The sequence below is a fragment of the Dioscorea cayenensis genome, chromosome 15 (genome assembly GCF_009730915.1).
Source record: "Dioscorea cayenensis subsp. rotundata cultivar TDr96_F1 chromosome 15, TDr96_F1_v2_PseudoChromosome.rev07_lg8_w22 25.fasta, whole genome shotgun sequence".
Classification (NCBI taxonomy): Eukaryota; Viridiplantae; Streptophyta; class Magnoliopsida; order Dioscoreales; family Dioscoreaceae; genus Dioscorea; species Dioscorea cayenensis.
The window spans coordinates 642,250-655,390 of record NC_052485.1 but is presented as its reverse complement, the minus strand read 5'-3'; the positions used below and the strand labels follow the sequence as shown (position 1 = coordinate 655,390).

Below are 13,141 nucleotides of genomic sequence, written 5' to 3'. Positions count from 1 at the left end.
TCTAATAGTATGTTTTTATATGGAAACCATGTGAAAAAATTTATAAAATCTTATTTATACAAATTAAATTATATTATATGAGTTAACCAGTGAATGCACCATACCATGATTTTAGATACATAGCAGAAGTCATTTAATTTTTTTTTTCAATAATTTTAGCGTAGTTTATAAAATATACAAAATAGTTTTTTCAATAGAGTTATGGTTTATCATTTTTATCGAAAAATATACAAAATGTTCATTTACATTAAATATTAGTCAATCAAATTCAATAAATAACAAAATTAGTAATAATACATATATATATATATATATATAATTTTAATCATAATAATTTGGGGAAAAAATTTGATAATGAATTTAACTATAATATAGATATATATACATACATATATGGTATATATTATTATTATTATTTTTATTTTTTGACAACAAATAAAAAGTTCATTATTATCCCCCGCCAATCTCTGTTCTCATTGCGCGTCTCCAATGTCTTGTTATCTCGCTTTTCGTTCTCACCACCAGGTCGTCGTCTCCTCCTTCCCCTTCTGCAAGCCTTCATTCCGAAAACCCTCCTTCTTCTCCACCATCTCCCAAACCAAAACCCTAACCCTAGATGCCCATCCATTCAACCATGGTCCGACTCTTCGCCACGTTCACCCTCCTCCCTGCCGCCACCGCCCGATTGGCGCATTGACCGGGAGAGCTTCACCCGTTCCTTCGATATCGCTGCCCTGCGAGTCCCCGCGGCTGAGTGTTCCTCGCTTGAGCGCCGACTCCGAGGCCACCTCCTCAACTGGCCACGTGTGCGCAACATCGCCCGTGTCCCTGGCGACGACCTCGACCCTGAGCTCAAGAAGCTTATGCGGAGCTCGGAAGGGGATGGTGGGGATCGGCTTCGATCGTTGGCTAAGCGTGTGGACGGGGAATCAGATGGTGACGAGGAGCATCGCTTGAGCCCGGTGCTGTATAGGGAGAAGCTCGTGAAGGACTTCAACTGTCGGGGGTTTTTAAATTTCAGGAATCTCGCGAAGATGTCGAGGCCGAAGAAGAAGAAGAAGAACAGTCTGAAGAATGGGAAAGAAGAGGGACTGGAAGTGAAGTGTGGAGTGGGGAAGAATGATTTCTATGCTGTGGAAGTTGTTGGAGATGGTGGTGTTGGAGAAGAGGAAGATATGAGCGGTTTTGCTTTGGAGTGGGTTTTTGGACCAGGGAGGTGGAGAGGTCCGACGAGGCTGTTGCTGTTGGATGAGCGATTTGCGAAAAAAGGAGCAGATGAACTGCCGAACGCTGTCAAGGTGGCTTTGCACACTCTGTGAGTTGCTGCTTTAGTTTTAAAATCAACATACAAAACCATATGCAATATTGTGTTTTATAAAAATGAGTTTTTTCTTGCCATTGCAACTGTATATGTGATTTGTTATCTTTGGTTTTGCTTTAAAGTTGATCTCATCCAGATTGATCAGATAATTGCTCTATGATAATGTTTACTTTGTATTACTTTATGTGATGTTCCGTAATAATTGTTGTTCTTTATTGTCTAGGCTGTGCTAGAAGGGTGTGCTACGCGGGAGAAGCTTTCAGTTGCTGAGCTTGTGCAATGCCACCTGACCTTATTTTATGATTATTGGCAGATGAATGAGGTAGTGGCGCCTTTGTTAGAATCCATAGTTTTCTGGTTATGCAATTCCTCTGTTCTTGCTTCTCCTGACCACAGCGGCCATTGTTATTGTATTACTTTTCCTTAAATTTTCTCAAGTCAATCTTTTACTTCTCAGCTTCTTGAGGCCCTGCTCCCTGAGGATATGGTTGTTCCAACTGGTTTTGAAACAGTAGGGCACATTGCACATCTAAATTTGAGAGATGAGCATCTGCCATATAAGAATCTCATTGCTCAGGTATTCTTGCTAATGATGCTGAAGAGTTTTTAAAATTTTAACAATCGGTACAGGTTTATTAAATTATTTGTAGGTTGCTTCTGGCTCTATTTGTAATGGGAAAATAATTTGTTTAATAAGTACATTCTTGGCATTTCAGGTAGTCTTGGATAAGAATAAGCCAAAGATACAGACGGTTGTTAATAAAATGGATGCTATCCACAATGAATACAGAACAATGCAGCTTGAAGTGTTGGCTGGCAACCATTCTCTTGTTACAACAGTTATTGAGAATGGGTATCGTTTTCAAGTTGATTTAGCTACTGTGTAAGTTTTCTACATTTTAAATTTGGTGAGGCTTGGAAAATTTACAGATCCATGATTTATTCATGGACTAATATAAGCTGATTTCCTGATGTTCATGTTGTTCTTATCTACTAATGGATATAAAGTCATGAATTTTTGGTTGTTAGATGTTAGGAGGCATTTTCTTCAATGTGGTTTGAAAGGTCTTGGAAGAGTGTCATTTTGTAATTTCTAAAGCTTGAAGAGCTCTTTGCTCGCTGGATGACTTCCAGTAAAATACCTAAATTGTCAAAGTAGTGCTTTATACTGTGAATATTTAGTAGATTCTCTTTCACTGAGACATTTTGTCTGATATGCTGTCTGAAAATGTATTCAATCTTGCAAGCTGGTGTTTTGGTCACTTATATCCCTTTCACTCACTTAGTAGATCCTATGGTCTCTAAGAGATGATCCATTTGACATATGCAGCTGAATAAACTCGTTTCTCTCTCTCTCTCTTTTCCCCCCTTTCAGTTACTGGAACTCTAGGTTGGGATCTGAGAGAATAAGGCTTGTTGATTGCTTCATGGGCTCTGACATAGTTTGTGAGTACCATCGATCTCCTGGTTGATTATAGTTTGTCTTCAGCAAGAGAAAGATTACCTTAGGTCATGAAACTACTTGCTGCTTTTTAATTCACTGGCAATAATTTTTTTTTCCTCAATGAATTCATGAAGGTTGAGCATTATTTTAAGGCAACATGACATTAATCTGGAACCTTTGTTTTTTAACAAAAAATTCCTTAAGTTTCCCAAGAAAGATAGTCAGCTAATACTTAGGGCTCTTACAAACTAAATAGAATTATGTAATGAACAGGTGATGTATTTTCTGGTGTTGGTCCTATAGCTATTTCTGCAGCAAAGAAAGTGAAGCATGTCTATGCCAATGATCTAAACCCTATTGCAGTAGACTATCTTGAAAGAAATGTGGTTCTCAACAAGCTTGACAGAAAAGTTCAGGTATGAAGGATTTTGTTAAATGTATAAATTGTACGTGGCTCATGGGTTTTCCCCCTTTTTAAGTTCAAGGATCATATCTGTCTGTTTAAGTTTACCTAATCATTCATGTGCAGCAGTGGTATGCTTAATTTAACATAATAGGGTCAATTAATGCCTATGTACCCATGCAACACACTTGTTTGGCCTTCCTGATCCTTAAGCTGTTTTTGGTCCTTAATTCTTATCTCAATGGTTTATATAGTTTGGGATGATATTCTACTCGATTAGTGTAAATTTTTATAAGATCAAAATTTTAGAAACTATGGCTGGATGTGTTATAGATTTCCATTTTGTCGTGGAACATTTCCTTGAGGGATGACCTGTTAATACATCTGTGTTCTGCGTTTGTAGGTTTTCAACATGGATGGCAGGAGGTTTATTAGCACTGTTTTTGCCGGACAAAATCGCTCATCCTATCACACAAGTCGTCATGAATTTTGCGAATGATGCTGTGGAGTTTCTTGGTTTTGTTTGGGACTGCTTATGAACTCTAAATATTTATTTATTATATATAATTTGACCTGACCTCTTGGTTTTAAATTTCTCTTTTATATTGCTAAAGAAATTTTTAGGCTTTAGAACATACCAGGTTATCTTTGACAATCGTTATCCAGCAGCTTTTACATTTTGAATATTTCTCATCTGGATAAATATAGCTGTTTACTGTTGATGATATATAGTATTTTTCTCAAGTCTTATTAATTTTCACATTTCAACATCTGAGAATTATGCACCATGTGCATTGAAAACTATACTTTTTGTCATTTTATATGTTTTATCTTGAGTTTATTTTTGTTGTCACATGGTAACCTTGCTATTTGATTATTTATTCTGTTGTTTTATTGATGCATAAAATGCTCACAATGGCTTCTAATTTTTGTTCTTCTGTTTCTGAAGGCATTTCTTTTGCCTTGGGGGAAAAAAATCATATCTGGTTTTCTGTGTTAATGCGGATGACACCTATTGATTGACATATTCTTGCACCAGAAAAAGGGTTGTAATTATCAAAAGATGCCTGATCTATTGTGTTCCTTTTAAATAACATATGGTTTGCGAGGTATAAAGTTGATGCATTTGTGAATTCTAAATTATTAATGCTTTTGGTTTCAGATGTTTTCCAAGGTATCTTGGGAAGTAAACTCAAGAAGGATAATTGCCATCTACCAAAGATTCATATCTATGGCTTTTCCAAAGCAGAAAATCCAGAGTTTGACTTCCATGAGGTTAGGATCTAAATTTTCATTGATTAATCACCAGAACAGGTGACTTGCGTATTGTTAGAACCAAGGCTTTTTGAAAGCATGAAGAAGTAGAATCAAGGCGTTATGCTTAGACGCATAAACAAGCCCACCTTGTACTTGCTAGGCAAACTACTTGTTAGTCTTCTGCATATTTAGTATGTTGCTTTGATTCCCTTTTTCCAGTATTTAGTTTGAGTGTTCTATCTTTAGCCAAGAGTATTGTAGTGTATGTTTGACATGGATTTTTAAAAGAACTCACCCATGTTGCACTTGCAGAGGATCAACAAGGTCTTGTGTGACAAGGTGATAGAGATTGATATGCACAGAGTCCGACTTGTTGCGCCTGGAAAATGGATGCTGTGCGGATCATTTATTTTGCCACCAAGTATTGCTTTTGCGGATTAACTGGTGAGCCTTTGCCATTCTTTTGCGAATATATCAATTAAGTCATCATTTTGACATGCCATAACAGTACTCTCCAGGTCCTTTTCAATCTATAATTTTGCATGGATATGTGGATTCATCATGATCTTAATTGGCTACATTGGCAATCTTATGCTATGTTGGTGACAACTAGATTTCATACATTATTAAAGCCAATGCCACATCCCGCATGGAAGGCTTCATAAAAGCATTTTTCATTTTGGTTGTAACTTTTACCCCCTTGGCACCTACCCGGCCTGTACTAGAATTCTTTCCACTCTCTCTGTTAAAGTTTTTGTTCTTGTTTGTAAAATTAGCATGCTTCTATCCTTTTATGATGTAAAGGTTATGCACTGTGTGCCTGACCTCACCCAGGAACCTGTGAGCTTGTCAAAGCCTTATATGTTAATAATTGTTACTATCTTGGGGTTGCTATTGCTATTCATCCTCAAACTCTGCAATGTTGGCACGCCTGCAAAGTAGAAATAAACTCACCAACTCCCTCTCTAGCATTATGCGCGTGTATCTGCTTTCTTTACAGCTAAGCTTTCTCTACCTGGAAAATCCCCAGCCCTCCATTTTGCCTGGGCTTAATATAATGCAAGAAAAAGCCTCATATTCACAATTCCTTTTCTGGAATCCTCAGCAGTGGAGGCAGTTTCAATGGGATCAGTTCTTCTGTCCCCTTCTTTTGTGCTTTCCTTCTTGTCCTTTTTCATTACCTTCCTTCATTATCCCTTTCCAGTTTGCCGTTACACTGGGCCTTTGAAGGAAGGGGAACATGCTTCAGAATACCAACCAGAGTGCTTTTATTATTATTATTGCAGGATTTTTTTTTTTTCTTTATGAATATAAAATATATATAATATATTACAAGTGAATTAATGCTCTCAGGTTTCCATGTACATCACACATCACATCAGCTAGTCTATTTCAAAAGTCCATCATATAAATTTCTTTACTGACTGATTTAAAAAAATTGCCTACAACTACAATGATTGATAAATTGCACGTCGACCTAGGCTCACACCATGTGCACCATTCCTTGAAATAGAATCCAACTCTAGACTAGACCCAAAATCCTCAACAACGAGTCCCACCTAATCATTTCATCTCCTTCTCACCCGTTACATCGAACATGATATATTGATCCCCTTCCAATCTATCAATTCTCATGTGATCCTCCTACTCGCAATCTCAGCCGTCCGATCGATCTAGCCTCAGATATTACCGACGGTTGTGGCCCCTCATGCAAGGTGCCACACGACGATTCAGACCGTACGTACAACCTTTTCCTCTTAATCATCGACACGTGTCAACACTCTTATGTGGGGACCACCACTGTGCCTCAGCATCTCCAATGCAGTTATATAAACGAAGACCACTCTTCCCTCCTCGGCAAGCTCTCCCTCTCAGAGCTCCATGTCCACCGCCTTCCTTTACTTGTTCACTTCTCCTTCTTCCTCGCAGGATCGATCTCACATAGCTCAAGACCATGGCGATCCGGATCGTGATCATTTCCCGGCGTCGATATCAAAGCCGACGGCGAGAAAGGCTGGCGGCAAGCCGCCCGCCCCCAAGCGCCCCCCTCAACGTGGCCTTGGCATAGCCCAGCTCGAGCGCCTCCGCGTCCAAGAAAGCCGGATGAAGCTCAATGATGACGAGTTCCAACTTCCGACCTATACTGCTTCTCCTAAAGTCTACGTCGACGGCGATCGGTGGAATGATCTAAAGGCTCCTAGACATGGCCTTGGCGTCGCCCCGTTCAACTACTCCCGTCTCCAAGAGAGCTTCAACCAGATCACGGATCGCGAGTTCCTGCTTCAGAGCTACGCCGTTCCATCATACACCAACGTCGGCGGCGGCGGAGGGTGGCATGATCTACCACCTGGATCGCTGTCACACGGCTACCAGCGATGGCGTACACTAAGACATGCGATGACTCCATACGTGCCAGCACCAGGTATCCGATCGGAGTTCCTCGACTATTACGCTGTGGATCGTAGCCTGATGACTGGCGGGCACACAAGGTTCTGCGCCGTCTGCCCTCCGATGGTAGAGCCCCCTTCAAACCAAATGCCTCACCTCGGCAACTGCGAGTTCCTCGCCCTCGTAAGCCCCATCCCGAAACTCCCCAGATCCATAGATTCACATTCCTATATATTCCCCTTCTCTCGTCATTTCCTCTCATTTTTCTATTGTGATTAGCATTCTCAGAAGAAGCGGCGTCTCTCCGGTGATCAAGAGTTCGACACTCCCAATGCCGGCCACGTCGCCGCTCGAGAGGTGATACTGGATTACTTAGACCACTAAACTCTCCATTATTCATTGAAGTGAGTTATTGAACTCCATCGTTTAATTTGTTTTGTAAAATTTATTTTAGGAAAGCGTAGCACCGTACTACATGTTCTTCCCGCCCATCGACCAATCAGCTGGAGATTCGGAGATCGCTGATCAGACGGTTGATGTTGCATCGCCATCCACATCCTCTCCAAATCTTGTGGACTTATCACTCAAACTCGGCCATTAATGAGAAGTATAAATCTGAAAACTAGTACATGCATGGTTCCTTTCATTTTAGCCTTAATTTCTTCTTTTTAATTTCCGGCGAAACAGAATCAAAGATTGTGTTGTTGTTGCTGCTGCTGCTGCTGTTGTTACTTGTTTCTTGCTTTAGTCTCTATGCTTTAATTTGTTTAGACTCCAACACCATCAATTTGCTTTAGATTTGAAGATATTTATGTGAATTTTAATATTTTATTCTTTGGACGAACCAAGGGAAGGGATTAGATTATAGATAATGAAAACACCTAGGATTAGGATTAGGATTAGTCTCAGTTGATTAATTAGACTGGTGATTATGTTAATCCCATGATCAGTTCAGTTTCTCACTCTAGTCAAATCCCAAGGCATGATTGGCCGTTAACGTTTAGCTAAATGATGCACATGGAGTGTCACTAGTTGTACTTAAAGGAGGAAAGTAACTGAATGGGGCCGCAAGCAGGAAAAAGGATTGTGAGAACAAGCCCTTTATGGTAGTGAACGATTGTGAGGATCATGCATCTATTGGTATTTATTGTGGATTTCCAAAATCTTTGATATTCCTGTGCTTTAGTTCAACTGGGAGCTTGGTCTGGATTCTTTGTGCTTGCCTTAATAAAATGCTCCATCGTACAAAGAAAGTTGATGGCACTACTTATTAACAGCAAAGGATAAAGTGACTGGGAACCGAAAGAGATCAATTGGAAGTGTCAAACAGGTAGATTGTTAGGTGGCAAAATATAGTAGCTTTCACATAATGTACGTTCTATGGAGAGAGATGGAATGCATTGATGAAATTGGTTACTTATCAAATCAAAATCAAAAGCTCCTGGTTCATAGAAAAAGGAGTTCTTGTGTAGGGTTTAATTTCCATTATGTTGCTTGTTTTTTATTAGTTCATTTTTCCATTAAAAGATTATATAGTTTAGTGTTGTAGGTATGTTGTTATTATTAATTACATACACCTACCAAAAAGAAATAATGTCAACATGACAATGGTTAACTAAGTGTTTACGGTAATCAAATGCATGCATTTGGTTCAAGTGGTTAGAGAGACATATTAATATGGGCCTCTCGGATGGTGCCTTTAGTGATAAGGGTTTAAATTTTTATTAGCGAAATTAACTCATAAGTGATATTACAACCTTCACTTATGTGTGCTAATGAAGTCGCTCTTGACAAGTGTGATACAGATATTACAGTAAATTTTAAAAATAAATAAATTAAAATTTTTAAGGAAAAAAATATAAAAAATGAAAGTGAATGTCAGGCTAAATGTTATCTCATGGTAAGCTGTACCCTAATCCTCCCTGTCACTCAAAATCAATCCCATCGAATAAATTATAATTCTTCCAAAGCAATATGATTAACCTTCAGAACTCTATTATTTTTGTTATTATTTTAATACAAGATCATGTTTAACACAAAGACTTGGATTTGACTTAAGTCTATGCTCTGAGACAAGTTTCTTCTCAGAGAATAAAGAAAGACCATTTCTATCAAGGGACCCATTTAGATATCAGGGGCCGGGTATTCCAATGTCTTCTAATAATGAGGCATTAAATATGGCAGCATGACACATTCTGGCTTTTTTATATTAATGTATGAAACAAGGAGATAAACATAAAACATACCCCTCTTGGCATAGCATTGACGTTGATTAAGACTAAGCATTGTGTTTTTTCTTTAGAAAAACTCACTGATCAATGACAAACTTATATATATATATATATATATTAAAACTGAAAATTATCCACAAGCTAAAGACACCTAGCTTGACGCATTGTAAATCTAATTAAATTAATAATAATACAGACAAGAAGCCTGCTGAAAAGTTTGCTTAGATAATCAATAATATAATTATCATCTATTCACTAATTAACTATATTATACGATGATGTTTTCTTGATCAAATGAGAAAAAGGACTTCTTATTCCTCTCCAAGCTTCCGAAGAACTTGCAAGGTGGGTTCTCTAACAAATTAAAATTATGTTTCCCTTTTCACCATCCACCCAAACAAACACACCACCTATTTATATGGGGCATCAACCTTGCTTTCAGTTGGCAAACTTAACATTATTATATTATATTTCACATGAACCACCTATCCAAAATTTTGATAATCCCAGCTGCCAGTGGCCCCCTTTATATATATATATATATATATATATATACTAAAACAGAAGCAGAAGAACAACCAGAGTTCATACTTCACTGTCAATAAATTCCTTGTTTCACTAATCAACAATTATCTCAAGAAAAATGATTTAAAGCATATTGTTCACTCTTTGGAAAGTGAGTTACCAGCCAAAAGCAGGCCCTTTTTTTTTTCCAATGAAAAGCAGACCAGATGACTCGTTGTGAACGTGATGTTGTAAATGTCACTTCCTCCAACAACTGATTAAATTCATCCTCTGAAGCCAAATGGTTCTTATTATATATATTTTTTAAAAATATATAAATCATAAATGTATGGTTAAAAAAGAAACAAAGAACAAAATCACAACAATAATAGAAGAGAACTATACTTTCCTTCATATTTGTCGTCAATAACCGAATCTCACATACCAAAAATCGATTATTTCACATAATTTAATAGAGATTAGTTATTTTTCAAAATTACCCCTAATTTATATCTTCACATTTCTTTCTCATATTAAATTATATAAAAATCAAAATTAAAATATTAGTAGTAATTTTTTGAAATAATAAACGCTTTTTAACGCTTTAAAAATAACATATACACTGAATTTATCGATCGATAAAGCGAATCAAGAGAGAGATCATTAAAAGCTGGAATGTCTCAAAAACAAATTATAAAAATATAGAATAGTGAAGAGAAGGCGGCAGTGGATTAAAGGGGTTTTACCATCGTGAAATGTAGAGCTGAAAGATTATAAATTCAGTCTAACATGAATGGCAAATAAGTAAATTTTTTTTAAAATAAAATAAAATAAAATAAAATTAGAAAACCTTATCATATAATTAATCGGACGGTCAGGATCAATAAGATCTTTTTTGTTCCACGTGTATGATGTGGGAGATTGCCAGCTATAAGCCACCTCACATGTGTGCCACGTGGGCCCACTGTTTTCTAATATTGTTCAAAAGGAATGCAAGAAAACCGTTCCCAAACAGGAAAAAAAAATATATATAAAAAAAAAAGAAAACGGCCCAAATTAAATATGAATAATGTAATAAAATATATTAAAATTTAAATAAAAAATCTCAGAAATTTTACTTTAAAAATCTCAATAAACCCATCGGACCCCTGCCCTTTTCTTTTCCCCTCGTGCTTTTCGCTGTGTGTGTGTGTGTCTCTCTCTCTTCGAAACAACGAGCATTTTCAGTGGATTCAGGGACGAAAAAGGGCCCGCTTTGGCTCTTTTCAGGTTTATCTCTTCACCTTATCCGGTTCTATCGATTTCTTTTTGCAAGAACTCGGCGCAATGCTTTCTTCAATCATCGAAACTATGTCATGGTTGTTCCTGCTTCTGATTCTGCTCTGATTTTCGGTATAATTTTCAATAAATTCATTGAAAATTCATTGTGTTTCTTATCCATCGTTTATCGGTGTGTTGTTCTGTGCTTTGGTCCGGTCTCTTGAAATGCTCCTTATCAATGCCCTTTTTTGTTATTGTTTTCTCGATGTTGCAATAATGAGGGAAGTTCGTGGTTGTTTTCATTGATTGCTCTGCGTGCTCTGGGATTTCAATATGTGGCAGTGTTTTGACTTTTTGAAGTTCATGTCGATTAAAGAGAGTTGTAAACTAGGTATCAGAGAATTATGATACGATTGGCAGTATGAAGTCATGGTATTTGTGTTTCTCAAAAGAGCACAGGTTTTATGGACGCATTAAACTTGGAGAAGTTAAAGTCTTGTGCTGTTAATGGTGGTGTGTTTGAATTTTTAAGTTAGAAATGTTTCAGTTGAGTTTGGGTGGGGTTGGTATCTGTCCTCAAAGAAAGTGATATGTAGAACACGATACAAGAAGAATGAGATGGTTTATGGTTGAAAAAATTCAATTCTTGTTGTGTGGGCCTATTTGTCACACTGTTCTTGTGTTAATAATATGATTGCTGTTTTCCTTTCTATTGATTTCAATTATATGAATGGAACTACTTGGAACTTCAGTACCATTTGAATGGAAATGAAACTTTTTTTTTTTTTTTGAATTGTTTAGTAGTCAATAAGAAGGTTTCCATTCAAGAGGGATTTGGTTTCTCCTAGGCTGTTATTTTACCTATTAAACAGGAAAGCATACCATTTTTCTTCTTTTTGTTTGTCATTGTTTGGTTCAGTGAATGAAATAGTTTTATGTTTCTTTATTTTCTTCTATCTGCAACACTAATCACTAGATAAAAAAAGATGGTGTACCTTTGTTTACTATCTTAGTTGTGCACAGAAAACTTCCCATTTGATGCAATTTATTTTTCTGATTTTTTTCTTGTGATTAGTCCATGGGGCATTTCTTAAAAAGGGATAGTATACATGAAGTCGAAGAAATTATGTGTTTTTAGTAGAAATTCAGATAAAAGAAAATTGATATCTTACTTCAATTCAGATGTTTGTGAAACCGTTGGATAGGAAAGGAGCTTTTCATATGTTTAGCAATCTAAGCAGTTTATGACTTCCCTCGGACACGACTTATGTAGAATTAACTGTAACTTTTATGTCTCGTAGTGCTGTAGGAAAAATTTGTTCTTGTAACGTATATGAATGCTAGACTAGTAAATTTCTTTTTTTGGAAAATTTCGTGCTTGAAAGGAAATATTCCTTATCATGGTTTAGTTGACTTAATTGTCGCCATATGACCGTTAATTGTCGCTTTTTGTTGTTCTTGAGCTGGATGTTCTGTCTTTGCATTGTTTCCAATTTGTTTTATCCTACAGTAACTTTTAAAACTTCATGCCTTTTTGTCTTCCTTTTTCAGGATTTGATGTTCTGTCTCACCTGCTTTGGGAATCATCTGCCCAATGAAATTCCTACGATTGGTTTTTCCCAGCTCATTCTTCGGAAAGAATCAGTTGAAGAAATTATTGAAAGCAATGTGTCCGTGGATAAACAGAATGAAGAAAAATAAATCTTCTGAAAGCAATGTCTGTATACCTAAACAGGATGAACCAACGCAGTCTTTGGGAGACAATGTCTCATTGTGCGAGCAGAATGAATTGGATCAATCTTTGGATAGCAATTTATCCATGCCTAAACTGGATGAAATGGAGCAGTCTTTGGGAAACAATGTCTCTGTGGCTGAACGGAATGAAATGGGGCAGCTTTTGGGAAACAATGCCTCCGAGGCTGAACTGAATGAAATGGTGCAGTCTTTGGAAAGTGATGCCTCCATCCTTAAACAGAATGAACTGAAATTGTTCGTGAAAGCATGCCTAAAGACCCTGGTGCTGCTGTAACATCCAAAAGCATGGAAGCTATGACAGATGAAACTTTTGTAGAGAATCCAACATTCCTTGGGTCCATCCAGAATTCTTCCAGTGATTTGGATGAGTCATTTAAAATTTCATCTGGTTTCAATGAAACAACTGGTCCAATAGTAAATACCACACCAGCTGGGACAGGGAGAAAAACAAAGAAAAAGAAGAAAAAGAACCAGAAGTCACGGAAAAAGCAAAAAGATACTCCCCCTGGGACTGTTAATGTACCTGATTGTACTGTGATGGCAGATTATCAAACACCCAGAGATGGAATGCAGAATCC

At 37.2% G+C, this 13,141-nt stretch overlaps 2 protein-coding genes and 1 long non-coding RNA gene across 6 annotated transcripts in view; all 3 read left to right on the top strand.

Annotated features, from left to right (window-relative positions):
• The window catches only part of LOC120277175 (tRNA (guanine(37)-N1)-methyltransferase 1-like), a 9,060-nt gene extending 3,693 nt beyond the window's left edge, over positions 1–5,367 (top strand). The window contains 10 exon segments of the mRNA XM_039283924.1: positions 526–1,298; positions 1,545–1,643; positions 1,779–1,898; positions 2,038–2,204; positions 2,697–2,767; positions 3,039–3,181; positions 3,572–3,622; positions 3,624–3,684; positions 4,331–4,443; positions 5,230–5,367. Of these exon segments, the coding sequence (XP_039139858.1) occupies positions 526–1,298; positions 1,545–1,643; positions 1,779–1,898; positions 2,038–2,204; positions 2,697–2,767; positions 3,039–3,181; positions 3,572–3,622; positions 3,624–3,684; positions 4,331–4,443; positions 5,230–5,367 (1,736 nt within the window).
• LOC120278177 lies at positions 3,661–5,085 on the top strand. Of its 2 annotated transcripts, none has more exons than XR_005541567.1 (4): positions 3,661–3,684; positions 4,118–4,443; positions 4,738–4,869; positions 4,944–5,085. It is a non-coding gene; the product is annotated as an uncharacterized LOC120278177 (long non-coding RNA). The 2 variants fall into 2 exon arrangements; XR_005541568.1 differs by having other exon boundaries at positions 4,934–5,085.
• A 577-nt stretch (positions 5,368–5,944) lies between the features above and the next one.
• On the top strand, positions 5,945–7,616 carry LOC120277917. 3 transcript variants are annotated; one of them, XM_039284786.1, is made up of 3 exons: positions 5,945–6,996; positions 7,105–7,170; positions 7,268–7,616. In XM_039284786.1, exons 1-3 carry the CDS (start codon positions 6,307–6,309, stop codon positions 7,412–7,414), a joined length of 903 nt encoding a protein of 300 aa, XP_039140720.1. In that variant the 5' UTR covers positions 5,945–6,306; the 3' UTR covers positions 7,415–7,616. The 3 variants fall into 3 exon arrangements, with proteins under 3 accessions (XP_039140720.1, XP_039140719.1, XP_039140718.1); XM_039284785.1 differs by having other exon boundaries at positions 7,102–7,170; positions 7,268–7,615; XM_039284784.1 differs by having other exon boundaries at positions 5,946–6,996; positions 7,093–7,170; positions 7,268–7,615.
• Positions 7,617–13,141: the final 5,525 nt, after the last annotated feature.